The sequence below is a fragment of the Heterodontus francisci genome, chromosome 9 (assembly GCF_036365525.1).
Source record: "Heterodontus francisci isolate sHetFra1 chromosome 9, sHetFra1.hap1, whole genome shotgun sequence".
Lineage (NCBI taxonomy): Eukaryota > Metazoa > Chordata > Chondrichthyes > Heterodontiformes > Heterodontidae > Heterodontus > Heterodontus francisci.
Genome location: NC_090379.1, coordinates 10512875 through 10532134, shown reverse-complemented (window position 1 = coordinate 10532134; position 19260 = coordinate 10512875). Strand labels below are relative to the sequence as shown.

Below are 19260 nucleotides of genomic sequence, written 5' to 3'. Positions count from 1 at the left end.
AGCACTTGGCCCATAGCCTTGAATGCTATGGCGTTTCAAGTTCTCATCTAAATGCTTCTTAAATGTTGTAAGGATTCCTGCCTCTACCACCCCTTCAGGCAGTGTATTCCAGATTCCAACCACCGTCCGGGTGAAAACATTTTTCCTCAAATCCCCTCTAAACCTCCTGCCCCTTACCTTAAATCTATGCCCCCTGGTTATTGACCCTTCTGCTAAGGGAAAAAGTCTCTTCCTATCTAACCTATTAATGCCCCTCATAATTTTGTATACCTCAATCATGTCCCCCCTCATCCTTCTCTGCTCCAAGGAAAACAACCCTAACCTTTTCAGCCTCTCTTCATAGCCGAAATGCGCCAGCCCAGGCAACATCCTGGTGAATCTCCTCTGCACCTTCTCCAGTGCAATCACATCCTTCCTATAGTGTGGTGCCCAGAACTGTACACAGTACTCCAGCTGTGGCCTAACTAGCATTTTATACAGCTCCATCATAACCTCCCTGCTCTTATATTCTATGCCTGAGTTAATAAAGGCAAGTATCCCATATGCCTTCCTAACCACCTTATCTACCTGTGCTGCTGCCTTCAGTGATCTATGGACAAGTACACCAAGGTCCCTCTGACCTTCTGTACTTCCTAGGGTCCTACCATCCATTGTATATTCCCTTGCCTTGTTAGTCCTCCCAAAGTGCATCACCTCACATTTCTCAGGATTAAATTCCATTTGCCACAGCTCCGCCCATCTTACCAGCCCATCTATATTGTCCTGTAATCTAAGGCTTTCCTCCTCACTATTTACGACACCACCAGTTTTCGTGTCATCTGTGAACTTACTTATCGTACCTCCTATATTCACGCTACAAACAGCAAGGGTCACAGCACCGATCTCTGTAGTGCACCACTGGTCACAGGCTTCCACTCGCAAAAACAACCCTTGACCATTACCCTCTGTTTCCTGCCACCAAGCCAATTTTGGATCCAATTTGCCAAATTGCCCTGGATCCCATGGGCTCTTACCTTCTTAACCGATCTCCCATGCGGGACCTTATCAATAGCCTTACTGAAGTCCATGTAGACTACATCAACTGCTTTACCCTCATCTACACATCTAGTCACCTCCTCGAAAAATTCAATCAAGTTAGTTAGACATGATCAGCTGTGCTGATTATCCCTGATTATTCCCTGACTCTCCAAGTGGAGATTAATCCTGTCCCTCAGAATTTTTCCCAATAGTTTCCCAACCACTGATTTTAGACTCACTGGCCTGTAATTACCTGGTCTATCCCTGCTACCCTTCTTGAATAATGGTACCACATTCGCTGTCCTCCAGTCCTCTGGCACCTCTCCCGTGGCCAGAGAGGATCTGAAAATTTGTGTCAGAGCCCCTGCTATCACCTCCCTTGCCTCACATAACAGCCTGGGATGCATCTCGTCTGGACCTGGGGTTTTATCCACTTTTAATCCCACTAAAATATCTAATACTTCCTCCCTTTCAATGTTAATATGTTCAAGTATATCGCAATTTACCTCCCTGATCTCTACACCTACATTGTCATTCTCCACAGTGAAAACAGATGAAAAGTAATCATTTAAAACCTCACCTATGTCCTCCGGCTCCACACACAGATTGCCACTTTGGTCCCTTATGGGCCTTACTCTTTCCCTGGTTATTCTCTTGCCCTTGATATACTTATAAAACGCTTTAGGATTTTCCTTTATATTGACCGCCAATGATTTTTCATGTCCCCTCTTTGCTCTCCTCATGACTTTTTTAAGTACCCCCCCCTCCCCCCCCCACACACTTTCTATACTCCTTTAATGCCTCCGCTGTTTTCAATGCTCTGAACCTGCCATAAGCCTCATTTTCTTTCCTTATCCAATACTCTATATCCCTTGACATCCAGGGTTCCCTGGACTTGTTGGTCCTACCCTTCATCTTAACAGGTACATGTTGGCTCTGAGCCCTCACTCTTTCCTCTTTGAATGACTCCCACTGGCCTGATGTAGACTTTCCTACAAGTAGCTGCTCCCAATCCACTTTGGCCAGATCCTGTTTTATCAAATTGATATTGGCCTTCCCCCAATTCAGTACCTTTATTTCTGGCCCATCTTTGTCCTTTTCCATAACTAGCTTAAATCTTACAGAGTTATGGTCACTATCCCTGAAATGCTCCCCCACTGATATTTCTACCACTTGTCCAGGTTCATTCCCTAGGATTAGGTCCAGTACTGCCCCTTCTCTTGTGGGACTTTCTACGTACTGGCTCAAAAAGCTCTCCTGTATGCATTTTAAGAATTCCTCCCCCTTTAAGCCTTTTGCACTAAGACTATCCCAGTTGATATTAGGTAAGTTGAAATCCCCTACTATTATTACCCGATTATTTTTACACCTCTCTGAGATTTGCCTACATATCTGTTCCTCTATCTCTCCCTGACTGTTTGGAGGCATGTAGTACATGCCCAGCCAAGTGATTGCCCCCCTTTTGTTCTTAAGTTCTACCCATTCTGTACGGGTTGAGTAGAAATATGTGGGAAAATCATCCCATAGAACTCGCATCTGAATAGCCTGTTACAAAGAAACCTTTGTAGATGGCTTCCTTGGAAGAACTCTCAGTCAGCCAATATTGAGATCAATTATCTGAGGATAGGTGGAAATAAAATTAACATGACGTAAAGCAGATTTGCATTTTATTATATGTTCCCATTCAGTTGAGTTACAGAGTGAAACTTCTCAGATGTTGAAAGGGTTAACAGCACCTTTATCTTATTTTTGGTTAGACTGCTATGCTCCACAAACCATATCCAGCAGGTTGGTGCATCATGGAGCTAGGGACAACATCAAAGAACCTTCAGTTATCCCCAGTAATTAATAGGGGCAGGATCAAGTTGGGACAGAGGGCACGATCATGGCTCAGGTTCTGACAGTTGCAACCAGCCTGTCTATCCCACAGCTGAACATCTGGCAACACTACATGGGGCTGTGTTGCTTGAGTTATCTGACTACAGTGCTTAAGGTCTTTTCATATACCTGAACAATGGAAATGCTGCTAGGCGAAGGGTCTGAGGCTGATAACTTAAAGTCACTAATTTCCACCGAGTGGGAGGACCCAGTAGCAAAAATAGCTGGGACTTTAACTTTCAAACAGGACTGGGAATTAGTTAAGTTGTTTGGGGTCTTGGCTACTACACTGTTCCTTCTGAGGAAAGGAAAACAGCTGATATCATCCATCTGGGTTGGGTTCTGCCCATTAGCCCCTCTTGATGTCTGTACAGAGAACAACTGAGGAGAAGCCTGCAGTCGCTGGTCCATCAGGACCTGTGAGCTCGATATGGCAGGGAATTGATGTTGGCAACTCTGCCAGCTAGCCTGCAATTGGTAGAAGTTGAAAAGATGGAAAATTAAATCTTGAAAGAAAAGGTTCTTGTAGTGCTGATTGCCAATATATATCATGTTGAAATGGAGAAGGGGAGGCAATGATGCATCCTTAAAATAAAATAACTTGAATTTATCATTAAGGGGTTTTAGATTTGAACTCAAGGTTATAGAAGACCATGTAACCGTCATTGTACATGTACAGTTTGTGATCTGAAGGGTTGTAGTGGAGACTAATGACGTTTTCATGCTTATTTTCAAAAGGGATGTTGATCAAACTCTCCTTGCCTGTCTTTGTGTCGAAGGTGTAAAATATTTCTTCCATTTGCGTTGTCACCGTTCTTGTCACATAGAGAACTCCGCAAAGCATGAAGGCATTGCTGGCCGCCCTTTTGAACTGGTTGGTCTCCCAAGTGGCCTCCACAATGAAGGAGTCTTCATTGATTTTACTCAATACTATGTTCCCTCTGCTTTTTTCAGTGGCATAGATCACCCACAGGCCATTTTCATCAACAGAAAAGTCAAGGTTTTGGTAGTCAGAAGAGCTGTATGAGAATCTGTTTCCAGTGACTGCATCTTCTAACAGAATGGACTGATACTGGCTTGGAGATGATGCATTTGCTCTTACGATATACCTATTATCGTTATAGTAATTATAGTATAAATAATTTTTAAACATCACCACGCCAGACCCATAACCTGATGCACTTAATGAAAGTGCCTGAAATTGCTCGCCGAGCACGAGGTGTGTGTAGTCCGAGTAAAGTCGATAATTGTTCATTGTTGGAAATGAATTCTGTGAAGTGACCCAATACATGTTCCTTCTGCCAGGGGCTGGATAAGGGTCTTTTCCCCATGCGCCATATGCATAGGAGGATCCGTAATAGTTCTTCTGCACGATAAATGGTTTGCTCACGTTTGCAATTCCTCCATTTTCACAAGCTCCTGGTAGGAGGAAAAAACAAAATATAGCAAACAAAAACAACCTGAAGTCTGTTACACTCTTCCTCTCACCTCTAACCACTTCTTTTCTGATTGCAGATTTTTTTGATGACTCTATCACAGTCATTGTTGCACAGAACCATCTTCTCTTCTATTCCTACTAAGAATAAACTATATCAGACTATGTTTCCTTCCTTGCTTGTGTTTTTTTTACATGTGCTTTTCTTGTTTGTTCATGGGATGTGGGTATTGCTGGCAAGGTCAGCATTTATTGCCCATCCCTAACAACTCAGTGCCTTGCTGGGCCAGTTCAGAGGCAGTTAAGAGTCAGCCATATTGCTATGGGTCTAGAGTCACACATAGGCTGACTTGGTAAGGAAAGTAGTTTTCCTTCTCTAAAGGACATTAGTGAACCAGATGGGTTTTTACAACAAACCAGTAGTTTCATGGTCACCATGCTAGCTTTTTATTACATATTTATTTAATTAACCAAATTTAAGTTCCTTAGGTGTCATGGTGGAATTTGAAAACAAGGCTGGAATTTTACACCACCCTGACGAGCGGTGTGGTGGCAGTGCGGGTGGCGTAAAATGGAGGCACTGGTAGACCTTCCCGACCCACTCCCGACTCTGCCGCCACTTTAGGCAGGGCGGTGGCGACGAGAAATGGCCTGCCCATCCCAGGCCAATCAAGGCCCTTAAGTGGCCACTTGACGGCCACTTAAGGGCCTTCGCCCACCTCCATGCAGATTTTATGCGTGGCAAAGAACAAAGAAAATTACAGCACAGGAAAAGGCCCTTCGGCCCTCCAAGCCTGCGCCGATCCAGATCTTCTACCTAAACATGTCGCCTATTTTCTAAGGGTCTGTATCTCTTTGCTTCCTGCCCATTCATGTATCTCTCTAGATACATCTTAAAAGACGCTATCATGTTCGCATCTACCACCTCCGCTGGCAACGCGTTCCAGGCACCCACCACCCTCTGCGTAAAGAACTTTCCACGCATATCCCCCCTAAACTTTTCCCCTCTCACTTTGAACTTGTGACCCTTAGTATTTGAATCCCCCACTCTGGGAAAAAGCTTCTTGCTATCCACCCTGTCTATACCTCTCATGATTTTGTACACCTCAATCAGGTCCCCCATCAACCTCTGCCTTTCTAATGAAAATAATCCTAATCTACTCAACCTCTCTTCATAGCTAGTGCCCTCCATACCAGGCAACATCCTGGTGAACCTCCTCTGCACCCTCTCCAAAGCATCCACATCCTTTTGGTAATGTGGTGACCAGAACTGCACGCACTATTCCAAATGTGGCCGAACCAAAGTCCTATACACCTGTAACATGACCTGCCAACTCTTGTACTCAATACCCCGTCCGATGAAGGAAAGCATGCCGTATGCCTTCTTGACCACTCTATTTACCTGCGTTGCCACCTTCAGGGAACAATGGACCTGAACACCCAAATCTCTCTGTACATCAATTTTCCCGAGGACTTTTCCAATTATTGTATAGTTCACTCTTGAATTGGATCTTCCAAAATGCATCACCTCATATTTACCCTGATTGAACTCCATCTGCCATTTCTCTGCCCAACTCTCCAATCTATCTATATTCTGCTGTATTCTCTGACAGTCCCCTTCACTATCTGCTACTCCACCAATCTTAGTGTCGTCTGCAAACTTGCTAATCAGACCACCTATACTTTCCTCCAAATCATTTATGTATATCACAAACAACAGTGGTCCCAGCATGGATCCCTGTGGAACACCACTGGTCACATGTCTCCATTTTGAGAAACTCCCTTCCACTGCTACTCTCTGTCTCCTGTTGCCCAGCCAGTTCTTTATCCATCTAGCTAGTACACCCTGGATCCCATGCGACTTCACTTTCTCCATCAGCCTACCATGGGGAACCTTATCAAACGCCTTACTGAAGTCCATGTATACGACATCTACAGCCCTTCCCTCATCAATCAATTTTGTCACTTCCTCAAAGAATTCTATTCAGTTGGTAAGACATGACCTTCCCTGCACAAAACCATGTTGCCTATCACTGATAAGCCCATTTTCTTCCAAATGGGAATAGATCCTATCCCTCAGTATCTTCTCCAGCAGCTTCCCTACCACTGACGTCAGGCTCACCGGTCTATAACTACCTGGATTATCCCTGCTGCCCTTCTTAAACAAGGGGACAACATTAGCAATTCTCCAGTCCTCCGGGACCTCACCCGTGTTTAAGGATGCTGCAAAGATATCTGTTAAGGCCCCAGCTATTTCCTCTCTTGCTTCCCTCAGTAACCTGGGATAGATCCCATCCGGACCTGGGGACTTGTCCACCTTAATGCCTTTTAGAATACCCAACACTTCCTCCCTCCTTATGCCGACTTGCGGGCGTCCTGGATCTGGGAGAAGCTGCCTAATGAAAGCAGGCGGCTTCCGAGCGTCCCAGGGTGGCCCTCATTATTGTGCACCCTGTGCCCAATGGAGGGCCGCCCCCAACCACCCCCAAGACCCAACACGCCCCCTATCCCCCCAATCGACCACCCTTGCCTCATCGGGGCCCGACCGATTACCCCCGGCAAGGCAACCAAAACTTATCTTCCGTCGTGGCTCCCAAACATCTTGGGCTGGATTTTGCCATAGGCGGACCGGACTTCGCCACCGATGTAAAAGTCGGTGCTGAACCCGCTTCCACCTAGCCCAGGGATCCAACCCGCATTTTACAGGTCCCCAGGCTTTAATTGCCCTAAGGCGGGACTTCCAACTGCTTGAGGGAGGAGGTCCCGCTTCAGTGAGCTGCCGGCACCATGGAGCCAGGACCTCAGGTAAGCTGGGCTTGCCTCGCTGGGGGTATGGGGGGCGGGTGGGGGTGGTGTCTTGGGTCTCGGCGGTATGTTGGGAGGCAGGAGTGACCCTCAATTGGGCACCATGTGCCCGATTGCCTTGGCACCACCCTGGCATGCAGAAAGGCCGGCAGCTATCGCTGGGTAGCCTTTCACGTCCCCAGCACGCCCGCTTGCCATGGGTAAAATACCCGTGGAGTGAGGCGAATGCCCTTAAGTGGCTGTTAAGTGGCCACTTAAGGGCCTCAATTGGCCTGGGGTGGGCGGGCGTGCCATTCCCCCCGCCGACCGCCGTAAAGTTGGCTGAGGCGGGAGTGAAGCGGGAAGGCCTCCCGGAGCCTCCCGCTCAATTTTACGCTACCCCCATCCGCCCCCACGCCACGATCTGACCCACTGGGGCAGTGTAAAATTCAGCCCCTTGTCTTCATGCTGGGCAGCAGTCCCAGCAGTGGCCACAGCTCCCGATGGTGCTTTGGGACTAAAAGCTGCTGGCCTGCTGATTGGCCGGCAGCTCTATTAGGTGGGTGGAAGTCCCGCTTCACACCAATTGAAGCCCGGGAACCCTCAAAATACTGGTCGGATCCCCAGGCGAGGCGGAAGCCGGTTCACCACAAACTTTTCAATCGGTGGCTGGCTCCCGTCTGCCTACCGTAAAATTTCAGCCCATGTCCCTGGATCATTAGTCTAGGCCTCTGGATTACTAGTTCTGTAACATAACCACTCTGCTACTATTTCTTCTATTGAAATCTGATTTGAAAGTCTGTAGCTTATTCTTTTCTAGAACCTGTAGAACTCCTCCCCTTGCACAGTCTTCCCTTCTTTCTAAATTTATAAGATTTAAAACCCTCTGCCTGGGATAGACTGAGACCCAGATACCATGGCTGAAGGGCATTATCCCTCCAACTTTGTGGCGAAGAGTCCTCCTTATCTGTAATGTTGCGGTAAGAGCAGCACCATATTTATGTATAGCCTCTATATGTATTTATTGAGAAATGATTGATAATGGGTGGCTGAAGCTGTTATCACTCTTCCCCACCTTCATGAAGGTATATATTATACAAAGGATATGGAGGTACTGGGGAACATGCAAAGAATGATACAAGAACTTGGAAGCTACACTTATCAGGAAAGACTGAACTGGCTGGGGTTTTTTTCTAGAAAAGAGAAGGCTAAGGGGTAACCTGATAGAGCTCTTTAAGATTATGAAAGGGTTTGATTGGGTAGACATCGTGTAGCTGTTTCCACTTGTGGAAGAGCCCAATACTAGGGGACTTAAGTATAAGATAGTCACCGATAAATACAATAAGAAATTCAGAAGAAACCTCGTTACCCAAAGAGTGGTTAGAATGTGGAACTTGCTGCCACATGGAGTAGTTGAAGCAGATAGTATAAATACATTAAGGGGGACAGACATGAGTCAAGGAATAGAAGGATATGTTGATAGAGTTAGATAAAGAAGGGTGGGAAGAAACACGCAAGGAAAATAAACACCAAATAGACCAGTTGAGCCGAATCGCCTATTTCTGTGTTGTGAATTCTATGTAAGATGTCATTACCGAAATCTCCGCCCTGGGTCCCATTGTGAAGTTTCTGACATTCCTCCAGACGCTGCTGCAGTCGCTCAATTTCATGCCGCAAAAGGAGCACGTTGTTCTTATCGTAGTGTTCCAGTTGGTTAACGATGGCAGTCATGTTTCGAATCTGAAGATACAGTCGAGTTAGTAACATTCCTCAAATCCATGTCAGCAGCATTCAAAGGCTCATTCTCTATAAAAGAGAAGGCTGAGGGGTGACCTAATAGACACCTATACAATTATGAAAGGGTTTGATAGGGTAGACATCAGTAGGATGTTTCCATTTGTCAGGGTACTCAAAGATCAAAACTAGGGGTCATAAATATGAGATAATCACCAATAAATCCAATAAGGAATTCTGGAGAAACTTCCTTACTCAAAGAGTGGTTAGAATATGGAACTTGCTATCACATGGAGTAGTTGAGGTGCTTGCTATAAATGCATTTAAAGGGAAACTAGATGATCATGTAAGGGAGAAAGAAATATGTTGATAGGGTGAGATGAAGTAGGATGGAAGGAGGCTCATGTGAAACATAAACTCCAGCATAGACCATTGGGTCAAATGGCCCGCTGTTTACAATTCTATATAATTGCGTTAGAAGCCATTTGAAGTCATTTATGTTTCCATATGTTGTTCTCCACTCCTGCACTACTTTGCCCCATATTATAGGGGTTTCACCTTTAACACAGGGGATAGGGTAGCAAGATAGAGGAAAAGCAAAGTGTCAGGCATATGGCTGGACTTACATTATTTGTTTTGCTGATGATAAAAACTTATTGAAAGGCTTAATAACTAATATCTTCACATCATGAGAGAGTGAAACAAGAGCAAAATATGACATTTTGTTTAAAAAAAAAATACTTTTGGTGTTCACGTGCCTAGGCTAATGCTCTGGGAACATGGATTTGAATCCCACCACGGCAGATAGTGAAATTTGAATTCGATTAATAAATCTGGAATTAAAAGCTAATCCAATGGTGACCATAAAACCATTGTCAATTTTTGTTTAAAAACCAATCTGATTCATTAATGTTCTTTAGGGAAGGAAATCTACTGTCCTTGTCTGGTCTGGCCTGGCCTACGTGTAACTCCAGACCCACAGCAATGTGGTTGACTCTTCAATGGCCTAGCAAGCCACTCAGTTCAAGGGCAATTAGGGATGGGCAATAAATGCTGGCCTAGTCAGCGACACCTACATCCCATGAACAAATAAAAAAAACAGACTGTCTAGTCGCTTTCCCTTGCTCTTTCCCCATTACCCTGATTCTTTTTCCTTTCAAATCTTTATCCTTTTGTCTTTTGAACATTACCATTGAATCTACTTCCCTCACCCTTTCAGGCAGTGTATTCCAAATCATAGCAACTTGCTGTGTTAAACAAATTCTCACCTTCCTCTGGTTCTTTTGCCAATTATCTATGCCCTCTGGTTAACAACCCTCCTGCCAGTGTAACTAGTTTCTTCCTATTTATCAAAACCCTTCATAATTTTGAACATTTATGTAAAATATCTTTATCTGCTCTAAGGAGAACAATCGCATCTTCTCTCCTCTCTTTGCATAACTGAACTCCTTCATCCCTGGTACTATTCTAATAAATCTCCTCTGCGCCCTTTCCAAGGCCTTAACATCCTTCCTAAACTGTGGTGCCCAGAATTAGACACAATACTCCAATTGATACCTAACCAGTGATTTACAAATGTTTAGCATAACTTCCTAGCTTTTGTATTCTATGCCTCTATTTATATAGTTAAGGATCCTGTATGCCTTTTCAACAGATTAGTGTGGTGTTGGAATGCGTACGTGTTAATGCAAGGAGTGTTACAAATAAGGTTGACGAGCTACAGCTACAAGTTTCTACATGAGATTATAATATAATGGCTTTATAACGGAGACCTAGTTTAAATATGGGCTGGAATGGCAACTAAATATTCCTTGCTACAATATATTCAGGAGGGATATAGAAAGGGGAAAAAATGAAGTGGTGGGGGGGGTGGGGATTGGCAGTATTGATCAAGTATAATATTACAGTTTTACAATAGAATAGAGGGTTCAAAGTCTTGAATCTGTTTGTTAGAGTTAAGGAGCAGCCAAGGACATTTTTGGGTAAACCCCGAAATAGTGAGAAGGAGATAGATCAAATCTGTGGGCAAATTTCAGAGAAACATAAAAATAATAGCTCAGTAATAGTAGGGGATTTCATTTATCTTAATATATACTAGGGAAGGAACAGAGCAAAGGATAAGGAAGGTGAAGAATTCCTAATATGTGTCCAGGAGAAATTTGTTAATCAGTATGTTTCTAGCCCAACGAGGAATGAAGCAGCACTGGATCTAATTCTGGGGAATGAAGTAGGGCAAGTGCAGTATGTTTCCATGGGAGAATATCTGGGTAATAGTGATCATAATATAATTAGGTTTAAACTAGTCCATGTAAAGGAACACAGAAAGGTAAAGCGAGACAATTTCAGTGACTTAAGAAGGGGGCTAATGCAGGTGGAGTGGAAACAAAGATTGGCTAAGAAAACAGTCAATAAGCAATGGCAGGTCTTCAAACAGAGATAGTTTGGGGACAAACCAAGCATATACCCAACAGGAAGAACGATAAGGCATCCAAAACTTGAGCTCCCTAGATGGCAAATGAAATAGAGGTTAAAATCAAACAGAAAAAGATGTATGACAAATATCAGATACAGAATAAAATTGTAAACCAGACAAAATGCAGAGACTGCAGAGGGAAATTGAAAAAGTAGGGCAAGGAGAGTATGAGAAAAGATGAACAAATAATATAAAAGGGAACCCAAAATCTCATCCAAACATATAAAAAGTAAAAGAATAGTTCAAGAAATGGTGAAGTTCATTAAGGACTACAAAGGAGACAGGGCATGACTGAAGTACTGAATGAATACTTTGCATCTTGTTGGAGTAGGGATGGAGTGAGTAGGGATATTGGATAGGATAAAAATAGATAGAAAGGAAGTGATAAGTAGGTTTGGATCAGTCAAAGATCACGTGATCCAGACAGAATGCATCCTATGTTGATGAGGGAAGTTAGGATGGATATAGCAGAAGCTCTGACCACAGTCTTTCAATCCTCCTTGGACTGGAGAATTGCAAATGTCACAACCTTGTTCAAAAAAGGGGAAGGGGATAAACCTAGTAATAACAAGTCAACCAGTCTAATGTCAGTAGTGGAAAAACTACTATCGACCATGGGGAAATATGGGTTAATAAAGAACAGCCAGCATGGATCTGTATAGCAGCAAATCATATTTAACTAATCTGATTGAGTTTTTTCATGAAGTAACATTGATGAAAATAGGGCAGTAGATGCATATATATGCGCTTTCAAAAAGCAATTGATAAAGCACTCCATAACAAACTTATTCAGAAAATAGAGCACATGGTATTAAGGAGGCAGTGTTTTTTTAATTCTTTCATGGGATGTGGGCGTCACGGGCAAGGCCGGCATTTGCTGCCCATCCCTAATTGACCTTGACAACTGAGTGGCTTGCTAGGCCAATTCAGAATTCAGTTAACAGTCAACCACATTGCTGTGGGTCGAGAGTCACATGTAGTCCAGACCAGGTAAGGTTGGCAGATTTTCTTCCCTAAAGGACATTAGTGAACCAGATGGGTGGTACCTTGGGTATATAATTGGTTAAGGGGAAGGGTGTAGAAAGTAGTGGTGAACAAATATTTTTTCACTAGAGAGAGATATACAGTGGGGTTCCCCGGGGTCATCGGTATTAGGGTTATTGATTTTCTTGCTATATATAAATGACCTGAAGTGCAATTTGAAGTTTACCAATGATACTAAACTTGGCAATCTAGTAAATAGTGAGCATGATAGTAGCAGATTTTAAGAGGACAGAGATGGACTAGTGAAATGGGCAGACACATGACCGATGCAATTTAATGTGGAAAAATGTGAAGTGATGTACTTTGGGAGAAATAACAGAGAGAGGCAGTGTAATCAAAATTTTGATGGGGATGGGGTGCAGGAACAGAGGGACATGGGGGTGTATATTCATAAATCGTTGAAACTGGAAGGGCAAATTGAAAATGCAGTTCAGAAAGTGTATGGGATACATGGCTTTGCAAATAGTGACATTGAAGACAATAACAAGGAAGTCATGCAAGAGCTACACAAATCTCTGGTTGGGCCTCAATTGCAAGCATTCTATACAATTCTGGGCCCCACAATTTAGGAAGGATGGCAAGGCCCTGGAGCGGGTACCAAGGAGGTTTACCAGGATTATATCAGGGATGAGGGAGTTCTGTTATGTGGAGAAGCTAAGGGGGTATTCAAAATGATGAGGGCTTTTGATAGAACTAATAGAGAGAAACTTATTCTTTTGGCAAGTGAGTTCGTAACCAGAGGTCATAGATTTAAAATAATTGAATAATTGGCAAAAGTACTAGAGGGGAAATGAGGAAAAATTTCTTCACATACGGGGTTGTTGTGATCTGTACTGCACTACCTGAAAGATTGGTGGAGTCAGTTTCTATCGGAACTTTTAAAAGGCAATTGGGAATGTACTTGAAGAGAACTGATTTGCAGGGTTATGGGGAGAAAGCTGGGGAGTGGGATTAAATTGGACAGCTCCTTCGAAGAGCTGGCACAGGCATGATGGATCAAATGGCCACCTTCTGTGCTGTAAGATTCCATGATTCTATACTATGATTTTAATGGTTTTGTCAAATTGTCCTACAGCCTTCAAAGATTTGTGTATGTTCTTGCGGTGGCTCCTATGCTGCACGATGTTACACTGCCAAACAACAGTGTCATATCTTATATACTTAAAAAAAGAAAATGTCAGTCATTGCTGCATTAACATAAATCTCAACAGTGTCACACAATCACCTCCTCAAACAGTGTGTCGAAGACTTGAGTGTCTCCCTGAACCGACTGCATCAGATCGGTGATAAGGTTTTCCATCTCTTTCAGTTCCACACGCAGAAGCTCAAAGTCAAGTTTGGTGAATGTATCTTCACTGTTCTCCATTGCTTCGAGCCGCTTAGTCAGGTTATCCAATTTGGTTTTATACTGAACAAGCACGCTCTCGTACACTTCAAGCTGTCAGGGTTCACATATTCGGTTACAAAGAATCTTAATAAGTTAAGGAAGCACAAATATATAAATGTTTTAATTTTGATAGAATTAATCCTTTCCCATCAGTGTTTGCTGTGTCTGAACAAAATGTAGAAATACACAAATCAATGTTAGGTGGTGAGAGAGGAGGGTGGGTTCTGAGCTCTAAGCTCTAATTAATGTTGCAGCACAGGTGTTCCTCTTTACACAGTGTCAAAATGAAAAATGGAGCTGCCATTTTTTCTGATGTGACGCTTCAGAGCTGGACCTGTACACAAGGAGTGCATTGAAATAACCAAGTCTAGAAGTAGACATCACATCCACTGCTCAGAGCATCTGTCAGCTAGGAGCTTGGCAATATGGAGGTCAGAGCCAAAATTTTTGCCGATATAGGAAGTCCATCTTTCTGACCCAATCCCTTCCAACGTCATGGGCTATGTTGGGGGAGGACAGAGATTCTTCCCCCATCAAGCCCAGAAGAAATGGGCAATTTGAACTGGGGAGCTATTTTCTAACTCCTCCCCTGCACTCCTGGTAGATATATACTGGGAATTCTGGGTACAAAAGTCTAATCAGCAGAAAATGGGCACCATTGGACAAGTTGGTACTCAAACTAATAGCCGCAGTGTAATTGGTCCACTGATGAGGCCAAACATATTTGTCTGTGAGATGGTTAGCCTTGGTTGCCTCATTTCACCATAACCTGGTGTAAACAAAATCACTTGAAGCTGCTGTGAGAGACACATACTATAAATTTAAATAAATATAAATTTAAAGTTATACTGATGACAACTTTTCTGTTAACATTAGCAAACAATGTATATGCTCCAATTGATAAAGAACACATAAAGAAATTCAGCACGTAAATAATGATCCGCACAAATCCTTTGCTTCACCTTTGAGATTTCAGTTTCCATTTTCTGAGAGAGGTTTTGGTAGGTCTGTTGCAAATTTTCGACTTTATCAGCTGGGAATGTTGTATCTGGTAGGAAAACTTTACACACGCACTGCCCCTCTGCATCAGTATCACCGGTAACATTGGCTTGCTGCATGGGCTGAGGAATTCATAGGTTGAAAAAAAATGGAAGCTGTCAGAGCTAGATTAGTATGAGGTTACCCAACAAATGACAAATGTCCTTCATGATTTTTATGTTCTACACAACTGCCAACTGCCCATAACATTGTTTAAATTTATATTATTTTGAAAAGAGAACAAAGGCCAGGGAAGAAATCAAGCCACAGGCAAGGAAGAAAGTGAGTAAAGATATAGCTTAGCATCTGGAAACAAACAGAAGTTTAGGAATGTGGAATACCATAGAGGCAAATGCACAAGTATCTTTTTGTATAATATTTTTCCTAGGCTTTTATTTTATAAAGGCTGTTCACACAACCAATGCCTCATTAATTATTCTCCCTCATCCTACTTGAGTACACAAGCAGCGCATTGAAATAACCAAGTCACGAGGTAATAACCAAGGCATAGATTGGAGAGACGGTGGTATAGTGGCAATGTCACTGAATGAATAATCCAGAGGCCGAGGCTGATGCCCTGGGGACATGGGTTTAAATCCCACCACAGCAGCTGGTGGAATTTAAATTCAAATACGAAGTGGACCATGAGATTTGTTAATCTTCAGTCTCCTAATCAAGTATGAAACTTGTAACTACATTGAAAAATAAATGTGATGTGATTGGTAGAAGGATACAAGCAATGGTGAAATTTATGAGAAAGAGAGAGCTATCAAAATACTTACTGAATATTTTCTAGAAGTATATATGGAAGAGGATAATGATTTTCTATCTATTCCTGTAGTTTAAAAATGTTTCTTGGGATATGAGCAACACGAAAACAACAACTTTTTTTTGGCACCTTTAACGTAATAAAATGTCCCAAAGTCCTTGACAGGAGCATTATAAAGCAAAATTTGACACCGAGCCACATTATTATGATCGCCTGCTTCATGGTTTGTATTAATTTACTAAAGGTAACTTTTAATTTGGAATTGAATTTTTCTAATGCAAGACGAATGAAAACACCTGGTCTGAGAAGCTGGCAAACAAATCTAGGCTGGTTACAAATCAAAGGGTGGCTCATGTTTATTTAATAATGTGATATTGGGAAGTGTAAAGACTATACACAATTGGAACCCTTCTTAACTTGTTGATGGAGATGGTGTGATGCAACTACCTCATTCAGGGTTTAAATTATTCATATGCGAACATATGAATTAGGAGCAGAAGTAGGCCATTCAGCCCCTCTAGTCTGCTCTGTCATTCAATATGATCATGGCTGATCAGTTTGTGTCTCGAATTCCACACTCCCATCCACCCCCGATAACCTTTGATTCCCTTGCCTAACAAGGATCTATCTACCCCGCCTTAAAATTATTCAATGAACCTGCCTCCACCACCTTCTGAGGCAGAGATTTCCAAAGTCGCACAACCCTCAGAGAAAAAATTTCTCCACATCTCTGCCCTAAAAGGACGACCCCTAATTTTAAAACAGTGCCCCCTAGTTCTGGACTCACCCTCAAGAGGCAACATACACCTTGTCAAGACGTTCGGGATCTTATATACTTCAATCAAGTCTCCCCTCACTCTTCTAAACTCCAGTGAAAATAAGCCTAGTCTGTCCAACATTTCCTCATAAGACAAACCCTCTCATTCCAGGTATCAATTTAGTAAACCTCCTCTCAACCGCTTCCAACGCATTCACATCCTTCCTTAAATAAGGTGACCAAAACTGCGCATAGTATTTGAGATGTGGTCTCACCAATGCCCTGTATAACTGAAGCATAACATCCTTATTTTTATTTTCAATTTCTCTCGTAATAAAGGATAGCATTCCATTAGCTTTCTTTATTACTTGCTGTACCTGTATACTAACCTTTTGTAACTCATGAACTAGAACACCTAGATAGATCCCTCTGCACCTCGGAGTTCTGCAGTCGTTCTCCATTTAAGTAATACTCTGCTTTTTTATTCTGCTTGCCAAAGTGAACAACTTCACGTTTTCCCACATTATACTCCATCTGCCAGATTTTTGCCCACTCACTCAACCTATCTAGATTGGTCTGCAAGCTTCTTATGTCCTCTTCGCAACATACTTTCCTACCTATTATAAAAACAGAAAATGCTGGAAATACTCAGCAAGTCTAGCAGCATTTGTGGAGAGAGAAGCAGAGTTAACGTTTCAGGTCAGTGACCCTTCATCATCGGAGGTGTGGCAAACAGTGAGGATGATATGAACCACCTGCAACAGGTCATAGATAGGCTAGCAGAATGGGCAGACAGGTGGCAGATAGAATTTAATACTGACAAGTGTGAGGTAATGCATTTTGGCAGAAGGAGTAGGGAGAGGCAATATATACTTAATGGCACAGTTCCAAAGAGTTTTCAAGAACAGAGGGACCTGGGGATGCATGTCCGCTGATCTTTGAAGGTGGCACGACATATTGAGAGAGTGGTTAGCAAAGCATATGGGATCTTGGGCTTCATAAATAGTCATCGAGTACAAAAGCCGGGAAGTTATTCTGAGCCTTTATAAAGCTCCGGTTAGGTCCACAACTGGAATATTGCATCCAGTTCTGGTCACCACACTTTAGGAAGGATGTGAGGGTCCTTGAGAGGGTGCAGAGGAGATTTACCATAATGGTTCCAAGGATGGAGGGTTTCAGTTTACAAAGTTAAGTTGAGAAAACCTGGATTGTTCTTCTTAGAGCAAAGAAGATTGAGGGAGATTTAATAGAGGTGTAAAAGATTATGACAGGCTGTCATGTTGGGCCCTCACCTGCCAAGAATGAGGCACATCAATTTTGTCATGAATATTGATTTTTAACTATTGTTGGAGTGAGGAAATGACTTGTTAAACAGATGAGCTGTGGCTAGAAAAAAACATTTACATACTAACAGACATTGAAGGTGAGGAAGCGCATTCCAGGGCCTGCTAAGGAGGATACAATCCACAAGGGCCAGGACTGGTTAGACCAGCTGGTCACATGACTTCCTGGCTGTTCCAGGGCTTTTTTATGAACTGGCCACAGAGAGTTTGAACGCAGAAAGTCTGTTTGCTCCTGAACTGAGAAGATCTCTCCTGTCTGCTCCCATCTCTTTCACACAAGCCTCTGAATCTACACCTGAACCCCAAGAGATAAAGGTCTCCTACAGCGAACAAGGTTTAAGAAGAATACTGCGTCCCAACGAAAAGCAAGATCTATCTAAAATTAAGGACTCTACAGTGAGCTCGAAGAACTGTAACAACAATTCTTCAGATAGTGCCTCAAACTTTTCCACTTTATTTTTCTTCTACTCTTTTCTATCTCTATTTGCATGTGTGTAATTCAATCAGTTCATGGCTGAACCAATTACTCCACATTTCCTCCTACCCCCGATAACCTTCTACCCCTATTAAGTTTAATAAATTTCAACTTTTCTTCTTTAAACCCCTAAAATCCAAACTTTGTCCAGCCCTCAGACACGACTGATCCTTCAATTAGATATACTCATTGCAAAATTAATAGCACATGCTATTCATTGCAATCCCGAATTCACCAAGGGGGAGCTAAAAACACGATGTGTTTCAAATTAAACCCTGTTACGGTAAGACCAGGTGAAGACTGAGAGGGACCCCTGACACCTTTCTCGCCGGGTCGTAACACAGGCATAGAGAAGTTAGACAAGGAAAACCTGTTCCCATTAAGTAATGGTGCAGATAGAAGGTTTTGGGCAAGAGATACAGGGGAAATATGAGACAGAACTATTTTACTTAGGGAGTGGTAATGACCTGGAGCTCGCTGCCCACGTGGGTGGTGGAAGCAGAGACAATCAATGATTTCAAAAGGAAATTGGATGTTCACTTGAAGGAAATAAACTTACAGGGCTATGGGGATCAAGTGGATGAATGGGACTGACTGGATTGCTTCATGGAGAGCCAGCATGGACTCGATAGATTGAATGGACTCCTTCTGTGCCATAAATGACTCTATGACCCTATGACTCTAGGTACTGATAGAGTCATTCCAAATGCTATGGATGCTACACAAGAGATTTAAAACTCTGTACCTTCAGTGGACAGAATTTTATACAGTTCTGGTTGCCATATAAAAAGGATGCAAAGGCACTGGTGAGAGTGCAAAAAAGATTTACAAGGATGATGCCAGAACTGCGAGATTATACCTATCAAGAAAGGATGTTGAGCTGGGTCTCTTTTCTCTTAAAATGAGAAGGTTGAAGGTTGACTAAAGATGTCTTTAAAATTATGAAAGGTTTTGGTACAGTAGATACAGAAAATGTAACTCCACTTGTGGGGAAGAGCAAAACTGGAGTGCATCAGTATAAGATATATTGAAGAAATCAGTGGAGAATTCAGATTAAACTTCTTTACCCAGAGCGTGATGAGAATGTGATTCTCACTACCACAGGCAGATAGTATAAATGAATTTG

General features: G+C 42.7%; 1 protein-coding gene across 1 annotated transcript in view; it reads right to left on the bottom strand.

Annotated features, from left to right (window-relative positions):
- Positions 1 to 3508: 3508 nt before the first annotated feature.
- The window catches only part of LOC137373308 (olfactomedin-4-like), a 29406-nt gene continuing 13654 nt past the window's right edge, over positions 3509 to 19260 (bottom strand). Inside the window, exons 2-5 of the mRNA XM_068038131.1 lie at positions 14715 to 14873; positions 13591 to 13803; positions 8710 to 8854; positions 3509 to 4314 (exon numbers count right to left, since the gene is read on the bottom strand). Of these exons, the coding sequence (XP_067894232.1) occupies positions 3509 to 4314; positions 8710 to 8854; positions 13591 to 13803; positions 14715 to 14873 (1323 nt within the window). The remainder of the gene's footprint in view (positions 4315 to 8709; positions 8855 to 13590; positions 13804 to 14714; positions 14874 to 19260) is intronic.